A 27014-nucleotide genomic window follows, 5' to 3' on the forward strand; every position below is an offset into this window, starting at 1 on the left:
TTTTTGAGATGGACTCTTGCTCTGTTGCCCAAGCTGTGGTGCTGTGGCACAATCTCAACTTACTGCAACCTCCGCCTCCCAGGATCAAGCAGTTCTTATGCTTCAGCCTCCTGAGGAGCTGGAATTACAGGTGCACACCAGTATGCCGGCTAGTGTTTTTTGTTTGTTTGTTTTTGTTTTTTTATTTTTAGTAGAGATGGGGGTTTCACCATGCTGCCCAGTTCTCGACGTCAAGTGATTCACCCACCATAGCCTTCCAAAATGCTGGGATTTCAGGTGTGAGCCACCGTGCCTGCCAATTATTTTGTTTATTCAAATATGACAAAATTATCTATCAAGGTTGGAAACTAAATGATATAGGTATATATTTAATCACTACTGCACTAAGCCAATGGTTTTATATTCTGCCTCACATTAAAATCATTTGGGAATCTTTATAAAAAATACCAAGGTCTGAGTACCACCCCCAAATTTTCCAATTGAACTGGTCTAGGGGAACCCAGTTGCTTCCAACGTGTAGTTAGGGTTGAAACCTTTCACTTAAGGTACAAGCATGATAAGACAAAAACACTGTGAACCTTATCTTTATAAGTTGGCATTAATGAGAATAGTCTCTTAATTCAAATATCAAGAGAAGTAAGCTTCTGAGATGGCTATTTATAACTGCTTAATTCAAACACAGTCCCTTTCATTAACTGTCACTAATGGCTTATATTCACATATGACTTTGTTAGATAAACAAAGAGCTATATTGCTTGAAGCATAAATACAATATATTTTTATAAATTTCCTAGTAACCCATAGCTCCCATGCAAGTAAGTCAACATTTAGTTTTGGGCTAACATGCACATAAAATACAACAGCTACTATGATTATGGTGTTTTACACCAGGCATGGCTTTAAGCTCACTATGTATATGAACTTCTTTGATTTTCACATCACCACAAGAGGTAAAGTAAGTGTTATTATTTTTCACATTTTATGGATGACAGTACTGAGATACAAACTTTAAATTGCCCTGTTTCACACAGATAAAAAGGAACAAAGCCAGGATTGAAACCCAGGAAATACAGCTTCCGAATCTAAGCATGGAACCTTCAACCTTTACTGCACACAATATTTAATATTCTTTATTTGGTTGAGCACTTTACAGTTCATATTTTTAATATATATTATCCTAACTGATCCTTGCACCAATCAAGTGAAATAATCAAACTGGTGTTATCATTGAAAAAGAACCAAATTTAGAGAGATTAGGTAATCTGTTCACCATCACATGACTAAAAAGTAAAGAAACTGTCTTGTACAAAAAGAACATGTCTTCTCTTAGGAAACTGTCTTAAGAAAGTACTTTTTTAATGTTATGTAAAATTAGGAAATCACATGCATTCAAAGTAACTGATTTTTTCCTTGAGAACACAAAACATTCTTTAAACTATCAACAAGAAAGCCCATAAGCAAAATCAGGAATTAAATATTATTTAAAATTTTATTATTAAAAATGTTATTAAATTAAATTTTATCTTAAATGATTCCACTTCCCCTTTCTTAGCTTTCTGTCACTCTAGGTCACCTCTTTCCCGCCCTCTGGGCACCCAGAATCTCTGTGTTCCTTTCTGCTAGGCCAGATCCTCACCACCCAAATCTAAACTCTTACAGCAAGTATCCAAAAGCCATTCTTTGAATACTCCCTTTCTTTCTCTCATCAAAATTTCAAATCCCCTTACTACCTTGTTCTGAGATGATGCTGAAGACGAATCCTAACTCCATTCTCTCAAAACCTCAAGCCTGAATCCTTGCTAGGGTAGATGATTGTGTGAATGAGCTTCTCTACAGTATAGAAGATGGCCTGAATCTTTAAGAGTTTAATTTTGGTAAATAGGGTTGTCAGGGAAGATAAATTGTGGGGACAAGGAACCCTTCTCATCATCCTCCAGGTCACAAAGTAGAGATCACCACCTTATTCACAATATGAAAACATGTTATTTCTTAGGATACCCTGTGCCAAATTCCACAACTTAATCAGAATTACGATCCTAGATACCCTTTCTTTGTAGGTAGGCCTGTACACACCAATGGATCAAATTATATGACTGACTTTATTACTAAAACTAACCCAAATAATCAAACAACCAGTTTGCTTCTGAAGGAGAGGTAATTGTGTAGTCATCAATCTTGCTAAATATCCAGATATAATGTTTACTTTCCCAGCCTCTGATTAAACTTGCTACATATAAACCAAAAAAAAAAAAAAAAAAAGGACTGCAAATTAAATATAGAACTTTGAGTCAGGACCTCTATATTACAAATCCAGCTGTGCTACTGACTCTTTTTTTTTTTTAATAAAATTAGCCAAAATCTCTTCACCTGAAAGAAATCTTAGGGGAAAAATGCCTCCATTTTCCAATCTGAAAAACACATGTAAGAAGTATGTAGTTCTCAGGGTCATTTTCAAGTACAGCACTGCAAAGTTTAAGCACTCATAAATACAGAGTTGGAACATACTGGCAATTAAACAACCCTTTCTAGGTAATCATAACCACGCTTTTTAGAAGGTTAACAGCTTCTTAGGAAGGTAGGAATGCCATTTCAAGTGACCTACACCACTAATTTGCTTAACAAAACTAGTAGTTCAGACAACTAGTTACAAAATGCAAAAATGCTAGGTATGCTAAAAGAAAAAATAAAAAGCTAGATATGAACAGTATGGTTTTTTATCCATACTGATTTAATATCTGCATAATTTTTTCCAGTCTTCATTTTATTCTCCATGTGAACACAGGTATATATCTGCATGACCTCATTAGAGCTTGGGGTGAACGCTGACATTATGCTAATTGGCTCAGTTGGAGATTCAAACTAATAACCTTTGCCTTATTAGAAGAATGCTCTAATAGCAAAGCACAGTGGTTATCATCATTATAATTATTGGTTGTAACTGATTATACTTAACATATAATCAATATGGTAATTAAGTTTTTCTATAAAAATGTATGTTTGCTTTCCAAGTATTTTCCCCCTTGTTACTTCACTTTAATGCCCTTCCAAAAATAGCCGTTGATTTTTAATTTGATATAAACCTAATAACATCAATACTAATTTAAGCTGAAAACATACATTCCCTAAAGTATGAGTTATTCATTTAGTCTTTCGTCTGCCTTCAGGCAAGAACACACTTAAGTCATCCAAGACCGTCTGATGTTTTCAAAGAACTCCAGAGAGTACCACCACCATCTTCGGTTTGCATAACACATTATGGTTTTCACAAATCACTTTTTTTTCCATCCTATTAGATACTCACAATATCACAAGTCTCAGATTTAATTATCCACATTTTACAGATGAAAACACTGAGCATCAGAGAGGTTAAAGTGTTTTGCCTCAGCTACACAACTGGAAAGGAACAACGTCAAGACCAGGACGTGGGTGTCCTATGCTCTACCACAAGCTGCTTCCTCCATTGGTAATTTAGTTCACTTTGGTGACCATTAGGAAATACTTCCATGTATCTAAATGACATTCCTTATTTCCTTTTATTTTGTCTTTGAGGGAATGAAAATGAGATTGTTGTTTTCCCAAAACTGTAAACAGTGTCCCTATTACTTAAATAGTTTCAGTATGTTCATTAAATTCTTAATAGTGAAATTTTAGGAGATATTAATACATGCTTCACTGGTCACCATCCTGGCCAATTTGGCTCAGTCTGAATGAAAATACTGATGATAAGACAAGAGGGCACTGCTTCTAGACATTTTCGCAGGAAAATGGATCATAGTATAGCAAAAGCGTTTAAGTAGACATCACTTCTGTCTTAAAGCCCTAACCCGAACAAAACTTCACAGATGGCACAGGGCTGATTCAGTCTTCAAAGTGTAAAAAGGGGAAGCTTTCTGGGTTAAACACTGTCATAGCAACCGGCAACATGCTGAGTGCAACACTGGGCCCTACATTTCACATGCATCCAGTCATTTGATCTTCAAAATAATCCTACAACAGAGTTAGAAGTATTACCCCAGTTTGACGAAATGTGAAAAACTGAAACCCAGAGAAGTTTAAAAAACTCGCCCAAAGCCACTTAGGTAGTAAGTGTCTGAATCAGAATACAATCTAGGCCTGACTACCTCCAAAACCTCCAATCCCTTAACCTGCCCTTCTAAGCTAAAATACATTGTTCTATCTTCACCAACAGCAGAGAAGATTACAGTTGAAAGGGATTAACTCCAGGCTAGCCTGTGTGATTTTTAATACAGGATTTATTTTTCTGAATCTCAATTTAATTTTTATAAAATAGGAAAATTCCTGGATAACCATTTCTCAGGGCTGTTGAAAGCCCTGAGAAATGAAATAAAACTATAAAGTATTACACAAATATGTGTTATGTGATGATTCAACTCAATGTATAAATCTCTTGATCATGAAGCAGTCAAAAAATTGCTAACTTGAACGAAACTGACCATGTGTAACATCTAGGACTGCTGCCAGGCATGCCTTACAGCCCAAAGATGCCAATTAGTAAATGCTGCAAAGTTAATTAGTGACTTCTCAGCTCACAGATAACCTACCAGATAGCAATGGATCTCATGTGAGGAAATCATTTCTAGTCTTTTAGGCATCTTTGTGGCTTCAATTTGAGTATTTCCAAAGAATTCTCTATTGTGTCCAGTACTTGGTATTTCCCAACAAAAGTCCGAGAATAAGGAAAACAATATTTCCGCCTGACAGTAAAATTGTAAAATTAACATATAAAACAAAGAGATATGTTGTCAATCCTAAATGCACTAACTTGAACAATAATTTGTAAACCAGTGGCACAGAATTAGCTCCAGTCACGCGCCTGGGGTTCACTCCAGGCAAAGTAGACCACTGAACAATATAAACAACATATCTAAAGGTGACCAACAGGGAAGATATGGGGGAAGTGGTAAAATTAGAGACAGCAACCCATAGGAAAAAGAAGGGTAGAGAAATTCTTTATGAAACATTATATCCAATACTGTTCAAGAGCATATGGGCCCTCTGTCACATTGAGAAAGATTATTCCTAAAGTAAGAAAAATTCTTCAACCATCTTAACTAAAAATGAGTCTTATGAATGGCCTTGAATGTCATTTCTCACTGGCAAGGCCTTCCCTACAGATGGAAAGCTCCATAAACTGGATTAAAGAACTTGGCATGAAATTAATTTTGCTTTACTCTAAATGGCTTAAAGCAAACTTCTAATTATGATTTGGTTCCTCACATAGCCTCATCAGGTAAGAAATGTGTTGATCATTAAGATTTTGAGTAATAAGACACATTTTATAGTTACTGCTCATTGTAAATAAGTAAATCGTCATTCACATGCCAACCGAAGTGCCATGGGCATTTTGTTTAGCCAGTCAGTGGCTAAGAGTCTGCTTAGTTAAGGGCACTGACAAGAACACGTCCATGGACTTTAAAAGTCTCAAATGCTGAGACATGCAGAAATCTTCAAAATACTCCTCAGGGTGGGTCCTGCCTGGCTCTATTGCTTCCACCTCTCTTGAAAACAAAATCTCAGTAAGGGTCTGAATGTAATTGGATCTAGTGTTGACTATAATCTGATGATCCAAACGGATATAAAACATGCTTACTAGGCAGATGTTTGGCAGATAATGACTGTCACATCATCAGTGTCTATGATGCACTAGATTCCTAAGTTAGAGATACAGAATAATCACAGTTTTTCTGAAAAAAAAAAAAAAAATGCAGGCAGAAGATTAATACTGCATAACATAAAAAGTCTTTTTTAGTTTAACTCTAAACTACCAAATGTTTTTAACCTAGTTATCACTCTATTCTATAACTATTATATTGCTTCCTCATTCCTTCTAATAAATTAATTATGCCAAGACACATGGATATATTGGTATGCATAGTTTATATACAACATATAGAAATATATACCTTTATTCATGTAACTGTTTATCTGATAATCAAGACTTCCTTCATATTCAGAAATCAAACATCAACTAATTCTTTTTCCAGCACTTTGCAGCATAAACTAAGCTGTTGGCAGTATCAGTGGCTTTTGTCACTTTGCTCATAGCTGCCTCATCCACAGAAGCCTGGAGCATACAAACATGACAGTGGACAGGCAAACTAGGTCAGCCTAGAGGCAGAGTCCTGAGGAAGAAAGAGCCCTTCATCATTTCTAACACAGGTCTACGTTGTGTAAACTCATCGCATCGTCTGGAACTAAACAGCTGATAAGAGGAGTAAGGCCCAAGAAAATCACTACCAGCCACGCCTTAGCAAGTCAACAAAGCAGGAGCCATAGGGGAGGCAACATAGGGAGCTCACCCTAAACAATATTGTATATTAAGGGTAGAACTATTTGTGGCTATCCTCAGAAATAATAGCATGGTAGAAAGAGCTTAGGTTTGAAATCGGAGAACCTGGAACTAAAATGCTGGTGGTTACCAGCTTTCAGCCTTGGTTTCCTCACCCTTACGTTGGGTCTAACAAGAATCCTTGTCCTGCCTACCTCATATACTTCCTGTGAAGTAAAGTGGGTGATTCAAAATGGGATAATGTATGTGAAATGTATGTATGTGAAAAACATGCTTTGGAAACGCTAAACAGATGTTACTTATTGCTACTGGTTTTTCTGTATGGAAAATATGGACCGGCAAATCAACCTCTCACAGTCGCGAGGTGGGGAAAACTGAAAAGAAAGAAAAATGGTGATGTCACTAATGCCTTGTGTTTTTAGGTGTTAAAAAAACAGTATAGTTGGGGAAAGCGCTGGCTTTTCAAAATTCTCTTCAAATCTGCTTACTCTAAAAACTAATCAAAATAAGCTGTTTATCACAAAATGGCCATCATGATGTGAATTGCTGTGGGGGACATTTTCAAAGGCCTCCCGCAAAAGGCCTCAAAACTTGCTCACTTGAGAACCAATCTATAAACTACGTAGTATTGCTGGCCATCTGTTTGTCTCATTACCTAATGGAAAATTAGTAACTCAGAAAAGGAGAGAGCGAGAAGATGTGAATAAGAAAGGGATATTGGGAACAGCTGCTTACAGAGGAGAGGAAATGTTTCTGACATGGCATCATGTTTTTTCAAATTCTTCCTAGATATTACATCAGTTTAAATATCTTGTTCTTCCCTTAAGCTTTACAAATATCTGTCAAACATAGTCCTGCACGAGTTATGTAAGTAACCATGTGCGCATTTTCTCACCAAATAACAGGGAATGTTGATGTTATAATGCTTGAAAACAAGGCACTGATTGGAAATTACTTAATATTTTCCAGCTTCTAAAACCATTTTAACTTCCCTGCATGCATAAGGACTCTTAACTGGAATTTCCAAGGCAAATCCAGTACATGACATGGATTATTAGTGCAACACATATTAATTCATAGATTATCCATATAAATAGCAAAATCTCTGAAATCTCTAAGCATTATAAAACATAAGGACAACATCAGCCACATTTGGTCCTGAACCTTATTTAAAATGAACCCTAAAGTGGCAGTAATAGCTCTTTAAAATAAAAACAGTTTATAATCCAAAATTTAAAAGTATAATGCCACATCATCAAAAATGCTATGTATTAATATTTTGTTTTTACTTCCCAATGTATCCATGTTATCATTACAGACCAAGAACATTAAATAATTTACTGTTGCAAAGGAGATCTCCAGATGGCTGACTCAGAGATCCCAGAAGCATCACTGCTGTATACTAACCACTACACGGCAGAGTCTTGTGGGGTCAGACACTAGATTTGATTTTAGCACCAGGAGAGCTATCTCCATCTCACCCACAACCCCAGTGTTCCTCCAAAAAACTTACTTTTAACCCCTATGCAGGTCCTTAAAATCAAGGGAGTTTCTTTGGAATTAATAATTTTACATAAGGTACTTAAAATGTGCACAGTACAATTTATCTGGTGGGAGGGTTTCCCAGCAGATTTTTGTGGCATGAGGTTTTGATACAGGAATAGAGAATGAGAGAGAGAGAATAAGGATTTCTATAAGTAAATGTCCCTACTTAACATTTTCTTAACCTTAATCCACAATATATCAGAGGTTGAACTAGTACAAAATACCAAGGCAGAAACCGATAGACTTGACTTTAATATGCCCGTGATTCATTTCTATTAGTCACTCTGGAAGAGCAAAACCATAATAAACTTTGTTATTTTAGGTTTTTAAGATGTTTTCTTGATATCATATAACATCTTTACGTGGTTTATAAGATTTGTGGATTTATAATCACATATAGTAGCTGAATACCTTATCCAATGGCCAAAAAAATGTGTTGTTCTGATCTTATTTGTAGATCTTTATTAATGGATTCACATTTTATAGTTATACAATTGGTAATATTTTGTTGACTTGTATTTGAAAGTGACTTACTAGTATATACTCTTTGAAAAAGTATGTTTCTTAGGGTAATTTGTAGTAAAATACTTTTTCCAATTACATGTCCAATAGAATTGTTCATTTCTACCATTATAATTGTCATTAGCACCATTAAGGTGATATATTCCATTGGTATAATCAAAATAATTTTATATTTGTGTTAACTAGGTGTTTGACACCTAGATTATCAGGCTTTTTCTAAATAGTCAAGAGAGCTAAACTGATGGTGGAAAATTACATTTACAACTTATTTTAATATGTTATTCCTTCCATTTTTCCCTTACCCCCAACCCAAGAATGCAGCTGAATAAGGAGATAAAGTGCCTAAGTTCTTAGAGAATCTGCAGGGAGCAGCCTCATCCACCACAATTCATATAATTAGCCACTTACAATAAGCTGCAGAGGAATCCCACCCATTCTCCTTCAGCAAGAAAGTTAGGTTTACACATTGCAAGTACACTTTTGGAGAAGGAATCTAATTCAGAACAAAGAAGAAGACTGGTTTTCTCTGAAATGTGTTTATAACGGCAATAAGTTAACACGGAGAAAAAGAGAAAAAGACTTTATAGCTTGCAAACACTGTCAGGTCCACAAAGCAGTTACTTATCTTTATATCAGGTGAAAACAATAAATCTTTTTTCTCCAGCTTCCACACTAGAAACTCCCTCATATCTGTCTGAAGCTACAAATGGAATTACAATAGACTGCAGCTAAGATTTACTCTTTCCCACCATCTCTGTTCCATTACAACACAATCATCTCATCATTATCACTCCCTACAATAATGCCTTTGGAGGCAGATTCTTTTGTTAGGGAAGTAAAAGACATTTTCATTAGTTGTGGCAAATTTTAAAAAGATACAATAACGGTAATTATGCCTACTCCAGATTTCTATTACACGGTACTTTTAAATTAAGAATCCAATGACAGGGTCATCTCTCTTCCTCTCTTCTACCCTATATAATCAATAGCAGACAGGTAGATAAATACATAGATATAAATAAATATAGATATTTCAAATATTTTAAAATAAACAGGTATATGTGTAAATATTATGATAAAAACACAATTTGTAAGAATCTCTACATCCTTTCCTTTTCAGAATATAAACTCCCTAAACCAAAAAGCAAATAATTGGTAAGACAACATTTAAAATCAGACATGATTCATAAACAAATTAAACCAATTAAACAAGGGAAAAAATGAAATTGGAAGAAGACAGACTCAAAGTGACCATGCACTGAGAGAATTTGGTCAACAGTCATTTAAGTAAGATATTTCTTTTCTTTTGTTAAGATCTACATAAACCTACTGAATTAAGATGATAAGCTTCTTACTAGCACAATGACAGGTTTTTCTTAAATTTGCTGAAGGGGTAATGTGAAGTTTTCTTCCACAAGTTTTTGCTTTCTCTTGGGAAGACTTATACAAGAAAGAAGTTGGAAGAAAGATAAAATCTTTCTGAAACTTCATTCCTGAAATGTTTGAAACAGAATTGCAAGAAATTGGTGGCAGAGCAGCAGGTAGGGACATAGAATTATAAGTATTTTCTCCAAATAACTGAGACATCTCAAATCTCTGGCATAAACAAATATCTGTTTAATAAAATACTATTGATTTCCTAAAAATATAGTTAGATCATGTACACAGAACTTATTTTTTTCCTCCTAGAGTATATAATGTAAGTTGACTGGTATACCAGATCAAACATTCAAGGAAAATTTTTTTTTCAGTTCTGCTAATGACTGGAACGATTTTTGTTCCATAGATTTGAGGTTCTGGCTCATGAATACACAATAAATATATGAAATAATAAAAATTAAAATAACAGGGCATAATAATTATTTACATTTTCATATTCTCTGTTTTTCTACTTTGTTTTTGCTATTGTTGATTTTATTTTTCTAAAGTACATTTGTATTCCTTATCTTTTCTGGTTCTTACAACATTTGCGCAGTATACTTAAAATAAGTATCTTTACATTCACTCTAAGTTTATTCATTTAAAAAATATTTATTGGCCAGATGCAGTGGCTCATGCCTGTAATCCCAGCACTTTGTACAGTTGAGGCAGGTGGATTACCTACGGTCAGGACTTCGAGACCAGCCTGGTCAGCATGGCAAAATCCTGTCTCTACTCAAAATACAAAAGCTAGTTCAGCATGGTGGCAGGTGCCTATAATCCCAGCTACTAGGGAGGCTGAGGCAGGAGAATCACTTGAACCTGAGAGACAGAGGCTGCAGTGAGCCAAGATCACACCACTGCACTCCAGCCTGGGTGACAGAGCAAGACTCCATCTCAGAAAAAAAAAATAAAATTGCCCAACCACAATGTGCCAGACATATTGCATTCACAAAATTTGGCAATATATAAAATAGATAAAATTCCTTGCTTGATGAAATTGATCAAAATTCACCCAGAAAAGAAAAGAAAGCCAAGAAGCTAAATTTGATGATGTATGTCCTATTTGGCCTTATTTTTACCTTCCACACTACCTTTCAACAGTATAATATATATTTAATACACCAACAAAATAGAGTTCTATTCACTTGGCTCCTAATACCTCAAGAGTTCCTTCCATTAGCGACCTTTCCACCAGTATCAAAAAAGTGTCAAAAAGATCTCTAACCCTGAACAAAGTCATATAAGACATGGAGAAAATAAGAGAGACAGAGAGAGTATAAGTTTGTGTGTGTGTATGTGTGTACATATACAACTCACATATATACACTTTTATAACTACATATATGCATATAAAACACTTTTATAATAAAATAAGCTAATACAAACACAAATCAAAAAACAGTTCCCACCACATAGTGTTCAACTTATAAATGCTTATTTTTAGGATAGAAGAAAAGTCTAAAGCTATTGATAAAACAATCCAAAAGTTATTTAAGCAATGGATTATAAAAATGAAAAAATGTACTCCCCATGACTCGAATATAAAATTACTGAAGAATTAATTAATGACATTTCAACCTGATTTGACATCCCACAGTCAGTGTAGCTATCATCATTAATATATAGGGAGAGAACTGCAAATTACATGGCAATTTAAATGTGATACTTGCTAGATGCACAAAATTACTGACCAATGACTAAGTTATAATGGTAAAATCTAGACAAGAATGTAGTAGTAAATTAGGTATGAATAAAACCAAAATATGGCAGTAGCCTTTGCACCGTACTCACACTATGCCATATTCCTGCACTCCCCTTGGGTATACAGAAGTGTCCTCATTCTTAGGAAATGGGTTCGAGAATGCCTCTCCTTGATCAAGTCTTAGCTATCTCATCCATCTCCAGTTTTTTACTTATCTTTTACCTTCACACATGAATTTCCAACTCTAATAAACTTAGATTGGGCCTCACAGGTGCTGCTGTCTCTCCATTTTTATCAAAATCTTGAATCAGAGATGTATTCCCACAACATCCTTTGTTTACTCACCACATATTCCCTCTTTAAACTTAGTTAATTAGGTCTTTATCTCAGTTGCAAGATTGGCATCGCTTTTCTAAGGCCACTAGCATCCTTACTCATACTGGATTTGAAAAGACCATCCTTAAATTTCATTATTTTGTGAATATCAACAACTGAGTCCTTGCTCCCAGCTGCTCCTCAGTCACCTCCCATCCTGCAAACACACAAAAATATCCTGACACCTCTATTCTTTTGATTCTTTCTGTATATTTCTCCCTAATTCTCTATTGTTCTGATTTTTTCTGTCTCATTCAGAGACTTCGTCAATTTTCAAGATACTAGCTATCACCTCTACTGTAACTATCTTCAACCACAAGCTCTTAGCCAGATTACCATCCCATATTTTCAATCCTCTATATATTGAATCAACTGGCAGGCACTGAACTGAGCTTGGTGATTCAGTAATACAAACCCTTAAAGATCTCACAGTGCAGAGCTAATCATTTTTACCTAAATTCAAAATATCCAAATCCAAATCTATCATTATATTTCTCCCATATGCCACCTTCCCATTGCTGAATCTTGCACTTTTGTTAATGCCGTGACAGTTCTCAAACTCACCATCACAAGTTGGGTTCCCCAGGAAGCAGACTCTAAGGAGGAGATAAGCACACAGCAAACTTATTAGGGAGTGCTCTTGGGATCAACAACTGTGAAAGGGTAAAGAAGAAAGCAGAACTGGCCACAGGGAGAAGCTGGACTATAATGAAGTCCCAATGGAAGTCTCAGCTGACTCTACATGGAGCTCTGACCTCAGAGTTGCCTAAATTACAGCAAGAAGGCCTAGCTTTCTTAACCCATGCTGATTAGTGGTGGGAATGGGGCATGACTTTGAGCAAAGCAGCTATCCTCTGCCAAGGCAATACATAGAGAGGACTAATGACTGAGGGTTGATTGTTAACAGTACTGCCAGCATCTAGAGGAATAAGTCCTTTGTTACTAAAGGGGCATCTAGGCAGTGAATTACAATGTCTACCACATTCACCAAAGCTTGAAATACATAAAACACTGAAAGACATATGAGATTTGGAGTTAAACAGAACAATATTCCAACCTTATTTCCATCAATAATTAACTGCCATCATAGGCAGGTTATTCAACTTCTCTGAATCAAAATTTTCTTATGAGATTATTTTGAAAATTTAGTGATACATATTATAAAAGCACCTGATAAATGCTGGTTCCATAGCAGTTGCTTAACATGTCAATTCTCCTTCTCCCGTCTCCCATGAGTTATTTTTAATTATCCTCTTTCTTTTCCAAGCTCTAAGTCTTTCTCTGAAAGGACACTATACATCAATCAAGTTATATAGAGATGCTACCTCTATATAACTTTATTGTAAAGTTATATGTAAATTTACAGTAGTAGCTAGGACTACTCTAGGTGCTGCAAAGCCAACAGTGAGCAAACCTGACAAGGTTCCTCCCTTGTGTAACTTAAATTACAATGAGGGAAGACAGCTAACAAGTCAACTGGTAAATAAGAAGACAATTTCTGATGGTGGAGCTATGATGAAAACAACAAATAAACAGTGATGTGATAGAGAATGGCTGGTGTGGGAGGGCTACTGCCTGATGAGGTGACGCTGAGCTGGAAGCTGAAAGCTAACAAAGAGCCAATCTTGAGAGAAGGGACATTTCTGACATGGGAAACAGGACAAAAGCCCTGAGGCAAAATGATGCCTGTTTGGTATACTCAAGGAGTATATCGAAGAACCATGAGTATATAAATTAGAATACCACAAGATACAGTTAGATACATAGGCTCTTGATGTTCTCTGTTAATGTCCTATGACGACAGTAAGGCATCACCCCTACATTACCATTGTGAGTATTTAATGGAATAAAATACGTAGAACACTGAGCACACTGCCTGATAATGGTGAGCACTCAATAAATCAATATTATTAATATTATTATCATCATCATTACTATAGCTTCAACTGATCTTTTTAGATACAGACTGTACTGTACTTTGACCATATGTCCTTCACATCATCCCAAACTAGGAAAAGTCAACATAGAATAAGGGGCAGAGACAGACAGAAGGGCAGACAATAGCTGCTGTGGACATAATTTGGTAATTTTTTAAATGTGATTTTACATTTTTTCTTTTTTTGGAGACAGCCTCTCACTGTCACCCAAGCTGCAGTTCAGTAGTGTGATCATGGCTCATTGCAGCCTTGACCACCTGGGCTCAAGTGATCCTCTCAACTCAACCTCCTGAATATCTGGGACCAGAGGTGCACGCCACTGTGCCCTGCTAATTTTACAGATTTTTGTAGAGACAAGATCTCACTATATTGCCCAAGTTGGTCTCAAACTCCTGGGCTCAAGCAATCCTCCTATCTCAGCGTCCCAAAGTGCTGAGATTACAGGTGTGATTTTACATTTTTAAATATACAAATGACAATGTCAATTTTTTTTTCTCGGAGCCTCCACTTCATGTGTTTAAAGTATATGGAGTATAAGCTAAATAAATTTTTAAGTGCTCATCTGATAATAAATACTGTCTGAATTAATGAATGAACGTGAGAGGTAAGTGAATATTGAATAACCAAGAACCTGGTAAGATCACATTTGTTTTTAAGATTTCTGAAAGAGACCATCTTTTGTAAATATATTGCCCCTACAGAATAACCCTGAAATGTCATATACCCAAAAATGTTGGAACTATTTCCCATAAAAAGCATAAGAGCACTAAACAGGAACCAGGACAAAAGGTAATACCTAGAGACTTTGCCAGAGATTGTGGCTAGAAGTAACTGAAGGTATCAGGATAACTGTTAAGAAGGGGTTAGAGAAAGGCACCAGAATCTAATGATCATATTCTATAGTCCAAATACCGTGCTAGGCATTACTATACTTTTAATCTTCATAATCCTATTAACTGTTAACCTCATTTTATACACAACCTCTAATACCCTCAGAGAGGCAAATTTATCCAGCGATAAACAAGATAACCAGAAAAGTTTGCCAGACTACAAATCTCCTCTTTTCCAGAATGTAAATAAAGACTCTGAAAAAATATTTTGGTTTAAAAGAAGTGAGGCAGTACAGGGAAGTCATGAATAATAGTAAACACAATGTCTTCCATTCACTGTTTACATTTTATTACATATTTACTCTTGAGTGAGAGATTAGTGAGATAGATATGATTTCAGAGATGGGAAGTGGAGACGAAAATTATTTCCCCAAAGTCAAATTAGAAAAAAACTAGAATGCAGCATTTATTGAGTTGTAGGATCAGCCTCCGACCATTACTTGCACACACATACACATACAAGCTGATAGGCATTTTTCAAGGAAAACAAGACAAGCACATTCACCAAATTATCCAGAAATCTAAAAGATAGGAAAAAGGTTAAACTCTACTCACATTATCTTTCCCTTGCCTAAGAGTCTCCCTGGTGGCATATGAGAAATGGTATGCACATTAACCTCATCAGAACAGAAGCGCCATTTACTTCCTCAGTGCTTCTGTGTAGAGCAAGTTTGCTGTAATCAAGCATTTGCTTATCTAAAACACTGCCCATACCAGGATGTTCACACATCTATAGCAGAGTGATAATTAATACTCATAAGGACAACACTGCAGCACTGAAACACACAGGAGAACCTTTGGGATTATTAAGGACTGATTAACAATTTTAAAATCCTTTAACTCTTAAGTGTATTTCATTGAATTTCACCTTTCTCTTACAAATCAGTTCTGCATATGCAATAGCTCACTTAGAATGTTTGACTCACCAGAACAAATTTCTACCTTTTTAAGAAAATAGCCACTGCACTCTCCAACCCAATATGAAATGTTTTGGTGGCCACTGCTACTCTAAATACTATAGACTATCTTACACTCAGAAAGTAATATATCAAGCCTGAGCCAAGAAAACCTTACAGTATAGCAACTATTAAATGGAACCATAAAAAATGCAGGAATGATGTAGCTAAATATCCTTAGGCTTTTCAAGGATGAGTCCTAACTTTGAAAGCATGATGTAAATACTAATCAAGCAGTTAGTTAGAACTGAGTTTCCCAAAGACTAACTAGTTACCAGGTTACCTGATTCTGGTTTAGAAGTGGGGTAAACAAATCAACCATTCCAACAGAGTGAACTGAATAGTGAAGGAACGCTCTAGATATATTCAAAGTAGTCTTAATATCAGATCGGTGTTCAAACTAGAAATGCCTTTGGATTATTGCAGTTTTTCCCATTTGGAAAGTAACTCATTATTTCTTAAGACATAACCCTCTACTCCAATGGATTGTCCCCAAACACCTCAAGCTCAATCTGACATATAGGCCTTCCAGTATATAAATAATACTACCATTGTTTTATGCCTCTGCATGTCATACTCATCCTTCCAATTTGATTCATTCTCTCCAACCTCAATGGGGCCCTGAAAAAAACACGCAATAATATTTCTTCCTATTCATGATCAGTTCTCTTCCCCAATCTTTAAATCAGCAATTTCTAACTTTATACTTTTTTCAAGGACACTATCCCTCCCTGTGCCACTATTGTGTCCTCTAATGATTATTGTAAGATAGATCTATGAATATGCTGGTTTGTAAAATTTTATTTAACAGAATATTTGGCAATACACGATTTCTTAATACTAAAATAAAGTGAACAACATAGCATGACAGATTTACTGTCTCTCTATCTTCAGATACACATCTCTTTAGGAGATAATATACACACCCTTGTAAATGGCAGCACATCAGTGCCCCCAAATAGCTGTTGTGTCTACAGGCATTTTAAGATAATGACACTTCCCAAAGTGAGAGGCAATCTGCATAAAATCTACAGATTATTATGAAGTTCAAATAAAACGTCAGGTAGGAGAATGTTTAGAAAACCTTAAAGAATTCTAAAAATAATGTTATAACTATATTCCTATTTATGTCTGAGAAAATGCTACAAACAGAATAGTCAAATAAAATAATCAATTAAAAATCACAAAATCTGGAGAAAGAGAGTAAGGAAATTGTAAATGCCATCACAGAATTTAATCTTCATAAAAAAAAAAAATCACAAAATCATTATAGCCAAAAAAGCAGTACCAGACACACCACAAACTATACAAAAACTTATTCAATCATTTATTCATTCTTTTAGCAAACATTTATTGTGTGCCTTTGTAATTCAGATACTCTACTAGTCATGGGCATGCAAAGATAAATGAGATATGTTTTCCATCTTAAAGAGGTAGAATAAACCAAAATCAAGGTACATACAGTAAGTCCCATAATGGAGATATAAGTAATAACTAAGGATTCTATAGGGGAAGAAATGCAGTGACAGAAATCAGGATATATGTGTGCATGTGTGTGTGCATGTGTACATAAAGACAGTCAGAAAAACCATCCTCTCCCAGTATTAAGTTGGAGGGTTCATGTATGAAGAAGCATAGACATAAAGCAACAAGGAATGGAAGCATACTTTAGAACATTCTGATATTTGCCATCGGCCAGTCGACTCATACATAACAAATGCTACACAGTGAATGGAAAAGGAGTCAAGTGGACTTTGTGGACTTTATGGACTTAAATTAAGGTAACATCGTGACCTCCACACATGATAGATTATTAGAGTTGTTTGCAAAAACAAATTCTTAAAATGTTGGATCACCATTTATTTCCTTGGACAGTTCAACTAGACCCCCACTCAACTTCGCCACTGAATGGCAGAATGACTAAGGATGCAGAGATTACCAAGCATTCATGTTTATGTCATATTTTGGGGTAAGGTTTGAGAGGTGGGCCTATGCATCTGATACTTGAACCTCCTATTATTTTCTTTCTAGAAAAGGAAATTCTAGCGTTCAGATCTGTTTTTTCTCCCTTTACCTTTTTAGTTTTTCATTGGCATGTAAACAAGTCATTCCTCCAAAATGAACCAGTAGATGGAGTATTTGAGAAGTGTGTCAATCTCACTCTCAGCATTAGAAAACACAAATGCTGATGGGAATGTCAACTTCACCCTCACAACAACCCTCTTTTTCTTTACAATCCCCAGCCTTTTCAGATATTTGTTTCTGTTTTGGGGATAGGGGCTACAAGATACTCATAGCAATGATATGTGACCTACTGAATATCAACATAGGCCAGTTAACAAAACATTGTCAGGAAAAGTGGTCAGAGTCCACTGATAACAAAGCTACAAATAGTAAAACTTCAAATACCTCCTACCATACAACCGATAAGATTATGTTGACCACAAAAGATATGGCCATAGGATGTGTGGATAATAGTGCCAATTCACCACCTTTCTCCCTGTCCCAGTTATTCTCCCTGTAATAGTTGTCTGGATATATTAATCCCAAAGGAGGCCACTTTCAGGATCATTCTTTCCAAAAATCAGCTCGTAGAGCTCACTGCTCAGTAGTCCTCAAGGTATGGAATTCAGTCACCACTAGACATACCTTCAGCGTGCTGAGCAATTACCTGGAGTTTTGTTCAAAATGTAATATAGGCTCCTCCATGTAACTATCTAACCAGACCCTCTGAGGATGAGGCCAAGGAATCTGCATTCTAACAATTTTCCTCAGGTACATCTTGGGTTCAACGAAGCTTGAGAGCTACTAGATTAAATGAAGAACTGTTTGATAAGCCTCAAACAAAGCCTACCCTGGGAGTGATTTCTCATTGTTTGTAAGAATGTCTACTCTTTATCAATTCCCTACAACAGCCTCAGCAAATTTCCCGCCTTCAGAGATATTTCCACCTGCTCTACCTCCTAAATGACTCTAGCCCTCAATGATATGAAGTCTGAGCTAAAAACACGTAATTCTAGATCTTCAGACCCTGGCCTGAAGTGATGTTTAAGGGTCACAATTAAGTCATTTCCACCTCCTAGGAGTGCATTTTTGGCAACAGTAACCCACTTGTTGACAAACGTGTCTTCTCGTTTGACAGAGAATTGTGCAGGAAAAAAAATAGTAACCTAGACTGGAGAAGTCATTGCATTTACCTAACTTCCTAAAATATTACACAATGGAGAGTCCAAAAAGGAAGATACTGTTCTATCTGCTCTTTTTCTAAAATGACTTCCTTCTGAAGTTTTGCTTTAAGGTATAAGCAAAATTCAAACAGGTTTGCACACTTGAATATGTCTATCACAGGCTGTACAAAAAATCTCAATATTTTGGTTGATGGAACAAAATATACTATGCACTAAAAAAATATCAAACACAAAACATCTATCCATTTCTCCTGAGCATTATTATTTTTTTTTAAGATGGAGTCTTGCTCTGTCTCCCAGGCTAGAGTGTAGTGGCACAATCTTGGCTCACTGCAACCTCTGCCTCCCTGGTTCAAGCGATTCTCTTGCCTCAGCCTCCCGAGTAGCTGGGATTACAGGCACCTACCACCAAGCCCAGCTAAGTTTCGTATTTTTAGTAGAGACAGGGTTTCACCATGTTGGCCAGGCTGGTCTTGAACTCTTGACCTCAGGCAATCCACCTGCCTCAGCCTCCCAAAGTGCTGGGATGCTGGGATTACAGGCAAGAGCCACTGCATCCGGCCCTCCTGAGCATTTTATTGAACAACCATACTGTGCTAAACACTAGTTAAACATACAAAATCAAGGACAGTGGCACTGCATTTTAAAGTAACTCTCTGGCTCATCCATCAAATAAAGGGCCTGTGAAAAAAACTTGCTCAATAGATAGCCTTTGCAAATATACTCCCTATGTGACTACATATGTGTGAAATCTCAAAAGAAAATTATACCTTCCTAATAATTCATGAACAACAATGTATATGTCAAATCATAATGCATTTATTTTCCTATCATATTCAATAAAATATTTATGTTTTATTTTACTTTCAGCTCTTGTATTTTACTTACAGCTCTGTATAAAGAGGAAACAAGACAAAAAACTAAACAAAAAGACTGATGACTACATAGATGGGAAAAATATATAATAGCACTCAAGTACTTCGCCCATGTATCTCAGAGTCCTTAAAGGTAAATAAAATAAGTCAAACACCACATGTTCTGACTTATAGGCGGGTGTTGAACAATGAGAACACATGGACACAGGGAGGGGAGCACTACACACTGGGGTCAGTTGGGGGGAAATAGGGGAGGGACGGTGGGGGGTGGGGAGTTGGGGAGAGATAGCAAGGGGAGAGATGCCAGATGTAGGTGATGGGGAGGAAGGCAGCAAATCACACTGCCACGTGTGTACCTATGCAACATTCTTGCACGTTCTTCCTATGTACCCCAAAACCTAAAATGCAATAAAATAAATGGAAAAAAAGGTAAATAAACTATACACTAAAAAGGAACATATAATCACTTCTGACCTCTACTTTCAAACATAATAATCACTGATGTCATTTCTTATTGTCAAAACTTACCTTTAAAGTGACCATTGTACTCCAGCCTAGATAACAGAGTGAGACTCAAAAAAAAAAAAAAAAAAAAAAAAGGAAAAAGAAAGCCTAGCAATTGAACTAATAGCCAAACAAAAAGAGAGCACCATAAAATATAAACAGCATTTGCTTTGTAACTGTTGCATCTCACTCTCAAGGCCTTTGAACACACATATAGATTAGTTTGAATGCAGTAGATGAAGAATGTTCAGAATTCTCAGGCAAATGAAATAAATTATTTCTCTTTTAACAACTGTTTTTCTAATTTAAAATTAACTTATCATGAAATACCTACATTCTGCCAAATAAATATGTTCTTGTATTTTTATTGAATTTATAAAGTAGTTTTCATATTTCCACATAGCATTGAGTAATCTAGTGGAAATCTTTGAATCTGCAATTTGTCTATGTCTGTGTACATGCATGAATTCGGCAGGGAGCCAAAAAGGGACTCCAGTTCTAATTTTTTTAATGGATTGTCTGGGCTATGCCAACTAAAGTGCTTCTTATCACCTTTTTTTTTTTTTTTTGACATCTGTTAACCCATTCTATAAACTCTTCCAATTAGGTGATTAACGAGTGAATTATTGAGAAAAAAAGGAAAAACTTTAGATCACTTTGAGGCATTCCAATTCAGTTAAAATGAATGGATCTCACCCTGAAACTATCATCTATTGAGTTTGGGAAGTTTTACAAAGAACTAATAACTCCTGATCAACAATTCCATAACAAATCCACAAAGTAGTTATTATTTCTAATTCACAAAAGAGGAAACTAAGGCTCAGAGAAGACTTAGCTTTCCCAGGGACTCACACTTAGTAAGGGGCTCAGCAGAGGATTACTCAAACTTAAGTTTGTCGGACTCCAAAACTTTGTTCTTTCAACTCTGCCATGTTGTTTCTAAATGATTAGGGATAAGGTAAAGAAAGTCAATAGATCACCATTAAATTCTAATTTCAGATTATAGTATCTATTTTCAACAAATGTGAAAATGTTAATTAGAATGTATTTTATATAATTTTATAATTATAATGAATCTGTTTCTATGACTTTGTTACCTCAAATTCAGCCCCCAATTTAAAATGCTTTAATTAAACTACCTAAATTTGTCAAATAGCCTACCTTACAAATATATTTTGTACAGTTTTCATTGTCTACATGTTAGTTACACTCATACTTTCTAAGGATTTTTTTTCAGGGTTTATACATGTCAGAAAGCTCATTTTATTTAATATCAACAGAAGCTAAATATGTAGTTTATGTCTTTTCATTCTTTTCTCAACGTGTACTAAGATAATTTTCTTCCCCAAAATAATTTATGCTTTTCTGTCACTTGAATCTAAGCTTCCTCCTTCATTTTTTCCTCTTCACTGGTCTCTGTTTCTTGAACAACTCCATAGCTAAATCACTTTCCTCTCTTTATTTGCCACTCTTCCAATTCTGTTACTTAGTTTTTATTCCTGCCATTCTGCTCTCTAAAGCTTCTGAGGTCTTCAAAGCCACTTGCAACGTTCTGTCAAGAAATCTAGAGAAGCCTTGCCCTTACATAACTCTAGTGGCCTATCTTCACTGACAGGATGACACCTGCAAACCCAAAATTGATGTCACAGTGATAGAGTAACTAAGCAACTCTCATTAATAAGAATAAAATCCAAAAAAATGAGTTGCTAAGTTCACCCTTGACGTGAAATCCCCAGCTGTTTCTTAATATGTATTCCCAAGTATTAAATTATTTTAAAATAAAGAATGTAATAAATGATTTATACATCTTCAATCAGGTCTTAAGGTCTTGAGGTATTTTTTTGTTTTTGTTTTGGAGACAGAGTTTTACTGTCACCCAAGCTCTGGAGTGCGGTGGCCTGATCTCAGCTCATTGCAACTTCTGCCTCCACGGTTCTCATGCCTCAGCCTCCCAAGTAGCTGGGATCACCATGCCCAGCTAATTGGAGGGTTATTTTTGCTATTTTGGCTGCACCCCAGAGATTCACAGTGAACAAAACTACCCAAAGTGGATGATAAATAAAGCCTCCCCTAGATTTCTCCAAGACACTTGAAGTTCTTATGTTTTCTGTTAATATAGTTTCATTAAAATAAAGATAATGATTAAAGAGGTCCCATGAAGTCAAAGACTAGACAGGCTTTGCTCAGCATTTGCCTTTCAAATGCTCTGCACAATACCTGCCACATAGATCCTAAAATATTTTTAAGTAATTAGGTGGATTAAATAGAATTTTGGTGCCCCTATTTTGAAAAGTAAACTACTTTCCTCAAAAGTTTTAAAACTTACAATATATGCCATGTTTTCCTTTCAGATGCCAATATCACAGTCTATCCAAAGCTTGGGAAATCCCAGCCATTTAAAGTAATGTGTCCAGAGATATGCAAGTTTCTCAAGGCAAAATTAGAATCAGGTATCCTGAATTCTGGAAGTTTTTTTCAATTTCACCAATGCAACTTACTTTCATTATTAAATAGTGGTATAAATTATTATAATCTTTACACTCAACATCAATGCATCTTAAAGTGACCATTAAGTGTCCAAAACATAAGTCTGGATATCCCATGGGTCAAATAATTAGTTTAATACTTGGCAATGTTCTAGTATTTATTAAATTCATTTTCATTTTTTATTTGCAAATCATTCTGAATGAAAAAGAAATTTCAAGTGACTGAGACATTCCATGACGAGACAACTGAGAAAACAGGAGCTTCCATAGCAAGCACAGTTTCTCCTGAAGTATATCGTGCTGGCATGCAAGAAAGCTCGCAAGACTCAAAACAGCTAGAAATTCCCAACTAGAAATGCTCTGGTAATGGCTCAGTTGGAAAAAAAAAAAAAAAAAGATTCTCAGCTTTAATCAGAGAATAGAGGGCATAATCCATCTTCTGAAGTATATTCAAAGAAGTTTCCATGACATCCTGACAATGTCAAAAAATGAATCTATTGGGACTTTTTGAGGTAGTGTCCTAACTTGCCAAATAAAAGAAAATAAGGTAAGGACCACACAGAAATAAGTCACTGCTTTGAAATATAATTTCTCTCTTTTGTCACTAAGTCTATTGGTGATATGGTTAATCAAGGAGAATTTTTCTACACATGTGTTATGATGTCGAAATGTTTATACTGTACTCACCTGTATGTTCTCAGCATCCACCTGACAGACGCTTTTCATAACAGAAAAGAATTATGGTGTGGAAAGTATACATAGCTTTTGCATTTATTTGATCTTCACAATTATTTTCAAATTGCCTATTCTGAAAACCATTCTCTGGATACATTCTTTTCATCCAGCAAAAAGGCAGAGTCATTTAAATTTGATTTATAAAAGTAACTATCAGAGATTATTTCCTCCCTCTTGTTCTGGCAGAAAATACTTCAGTTCTCAGTTTCTCTTATCTACTCCTCATGTAAGTTGTTGAAAATAGTTTAAATTAGCACTGTCAGAGGCATTGCCATTACTTTTAGAAATTTGTAAATTCTAATTCTTAGTCAAAAAAAAAAAATTCCCTCCAAGGTTATATCAACAATTCTCCCCAAACTAATCACAAACTAATTATCTTTAGCAAAATCATTTCATTAAATAAGAATCTGTGGTACTGAATAACTATTAAAATTGCACAAGTGTTGCTTTAGGTAGTGACACAAGCCCACAGATGCCTGGGGTCACTGGACTCCTGTTATAAAGAATTATATTCAACAATTTGCCACATCAAATAATTCATAAAATTACATTGCCTGGGAAATATTGGCAGGTAAGAACAGCAAAAAGCAGCCAACCTATCCTGAGGATTGTTTTCTAGGTTATCAAGAAAGAAAAAGTGGCAGAAAGATATATCAAATAGAAAAATACACAAGAAGAGCAAGATGACTTTCTCAATATGTGTTCCTAATAACTAAATTAGTTCAAAATAAATAACATAATAAGTAATTTATATGTCTTCAATCAGATCTCATAAAAGAAAAACATCATTCTCCATTAATGCAAGTGCCACAAGAATATCTGAAGAACTGCCCGGCACCAGTACTCGGTCCCCTCAGGGTCCCAGTCCTTCTTTGGTCCCTCCTACCATCAACTGCAGTAGTAACCTCAAAAGAGAGACTCAACAGTAATCAAACAAGATCAATGTTCGGATTCATTCTGGAAACTCTAAAGAAGTAAAAGTCCTAGGGGTGAGTAGGTAAAAGTGCTGTCAGGAAGAGTTAAAGCTCTCCAAGGTCAGGGTGAGGATAAAAGATGGGACTGGTGAGGATTGACACTGAATCCTTTTCAAATTCTGTCTGCAATAGAGTGCATTCCTTCAAAACAGAGCTCGCCCAGACAGGGAAAGACTGGATCAGAGGTCTGGCATTCCAGCAAGAGGTAAAAGCCAAGGGTAGCTGAAATGCCTGGGTGGGAATAAGGCAGGAGTATTCTGGAAGGATGCCTATAACCAGGGGGAGTTTGGTGCACACCTGAACCTGCTCATACAGACATCCCGAGATGAGCACAAGTTGGAGAGGTCTAGGAAGGCATTCATTCTCTCCATAAATATTTAGAAACAGCCTAGTATAAAGAATCCATCAAAAATAAGAGAGAAAGCACTAGAGAATCCATTGAAGAGAGGGTAAAGGATGAGGTACAGGTGCAAGAAGCATAGCACAGTTTAAATAGCTCATGCAGGTGGGCCTTAATACCTAGGAGATGGGTTGGTAGGTGCAGCAAACCACCATGGCACACATTTTGTAACTATGTAACAAATCTGCACATCCCGCACATGGATCCTGGGACTTAAAATTAAAGTGTTTTGTTTTGTTTTGTTTTGTTTTAAAAAAAGAAGAAAACCAGACACCAGGTTTATCCAGAGAAGAATAAATGCTTAGCCTATAAGAAAAAAAAAAAAAAAAAAACAGCTACGAGGTTGGGAGAACTCGAGATTTGAGATTCCTTCATTAGAAGGCACACTCAGAAAAGTATCTGCCAAAAAGTATCTGAAGATCTGAGAAAAAGGATGCAACACAGAATGCAGATAGCCTGTGGAATTCCAAGATGTCAGAGAAGGTCATGCTAAGACCAAGAGAGTGTGGGAAATAAGAGGAGGAAGGGTTTCCTGGAAGGGGTTGGGGCTCCTTTGGGATGCTAGAGAACAGGATGAAAGACAGGGAAACCAAACTGCAAACACAGAGCCTGGGAAAGTTTAGGGGAAAGAAAACAGGTGGGTTGTGAAGCAGCACTGGGGCTGTCCAGGGGGAACAGTGGTAAAGTAGGGTTCAAGGCTAGAGGTGGGCAGACAGACCCCCAAATCAGGAGACCTCAAAAGAGTGGAATCTTACTCCTTCCCAGCGCTCTAGTCTCCGCTTCCACCCTAGCCTAGGAGATCTGCTGTAGCCCAGAGCCCCTGGAACCCTAGGCTGGGCGGGGGGAGGCCGGGCCGCCCCCAAGCGGTCGGGCTCTGCACTCGCGCCCGGCTCACCCGGCGCCAACTTTACGGATCCGTGTCCTCTCCCCAAAAGGCAGTCCCCCCTTCTGCCCCCTGCTCACCGAGGGCGCTGTCAGGCGGCTGATGCTCTCGCCCAGCGAGTCCAGGTTAACCCGCCTCCGGCGCTGCACTCTCCTGGCCCCGGCCGTGGCGGCGGCCGCGGCAGCAGAAGCAGCCGGGGCTGGGGCTGCGGCGGCGGCCGCGCTGGGCTCAGGCGGCCCGGGCGGGCTCCGGCTGCCATTCCAGCAGAGCCTAGACAGGGGGCACTCCACCTCCTCCTCCGGGCTCGTCTCCAGGTAGTCGGACCCCAAGGAGCTGAAGGATTCGGACGAAATCTTCCTCCGAGACATGCTGCCGGCGGCGCTGCAACGGCCGAGGCGGCGGCGGGTACACGGGCGGCGGCGGTGGCGGGACCCGCGAGCGGCAGCGTTAAGCGCGTCGGAGCCACTGGGCTCTGCGGTCGTGCTCGGCAGGGAGGGAGTCCCCGGGGCCGCGGAGCCCCCCGAGCCAGCTGCTCATGGCGGGAACTTGGGGTGCCTCCGCACCTTGTGGCCCGGGCTCCGCGGCAGCGCCGGGCTGGGCTGGGGGCAGCCGCCGCCTCTGCTGCTGCTCAAGCGGCGCCGCTCAGCGCCCGGCTCGGCGCATCGCCGTGCGCCGCGCTCCCGCTCACGGGGAGGCTCCAAGTGTGTGACCGCTGTCGGTGGGGCGGGGAGGGCTGCGGCCCAAGCAGGAAGGGAGGCAGAGGCTTCTGCCGCCTGCGCGCCTATCTCGCCCCCTTTCTCTCTCTGCTCCCGCCCCTCTCCTCCCGCCTCTCTCCACTTGCCCGCCTCCCTCCTTCTCTCTCCCTTTATCTCCCGCCCCCCCATGCACTCCCTCCGCCACTATCACGTGTCGCCATCATACTCATTGGGAGTCTCTGCCTCGCCTGTCGCCACGTTTCAGGAGCAAGGAGGACACTTCGTTGCTGTCCTCTGCGCGCCCTCCCTGCTCTGAGGAGGTGCACACAGGAGCTTGGATCGGACTGAGGGACCCCAACCCCCAAACGCCTTATCCTGGGCCCTGGGGAATACACCCGCCCTGGAGGTGCTGGTGGGGAGAAGGGTTCGGGGGTGGGGGGGACAGGCCTCCCCCTAGAGCCACCTTGGGGAAGCCTGACAGTGTGAAGTGAGGGTTAGGGTTCACGTTGTCCTTTCTCCGAGTTTATTTAGGAAGTTTCAAGGCGAAAGGGAAAGGCCAAGCGTCCAGCCAGCCCATTCCAGAGGAGACGCTTACATGGGAAGGGAAGGGCAGGG

General features: G+C 37.8%; 1 protein-coding gene across 3 annotated transcripts in view; it reads right to left on the reverse strand.

The window, feature by feature from the left end:
* Positions 1-26455, reverse strand: part of GUCY1A2 (guanylate cyclase 1 soluble subunit alpha 2) — a 364637-nt gene extending 338182 nt beyond the window's left edge. For all 3 annotated transcript variants that reach the window (XM_037745199.1, XM_017547043.2, XM_017547042.2), the window contains exon 1: positions 25785-26455. In XM_037745199.1, the coding sequence (XP_037601127.1) occupies positions 25785-26072 (288 nt within the window). In that variant the 5' untranslated portion in view covers positions 26073-26455. The remainder of the gene's footprint in view (positions 1-25784) is intronic.
* Between the last annotated feature and the right edge of the window lie 559 nt (positions 26456-27014).

The sequence above is a fragment of the Cebus imitator genome, unplaced genomic scaffold, assembly GCF_001604975.1.
Source record: "Cebus imitator isolate Cc_AM_T3 unplaced genomic scaffold, Cebus_imitator-1.0 Scaffold194, whole genome shotgun sequence".
Taxonomy (NCBI): Eukaryota; Metazoa; Chordata; class Mammalia; order Primates; family Cebidae; genus Cebus; species Cebus imitator.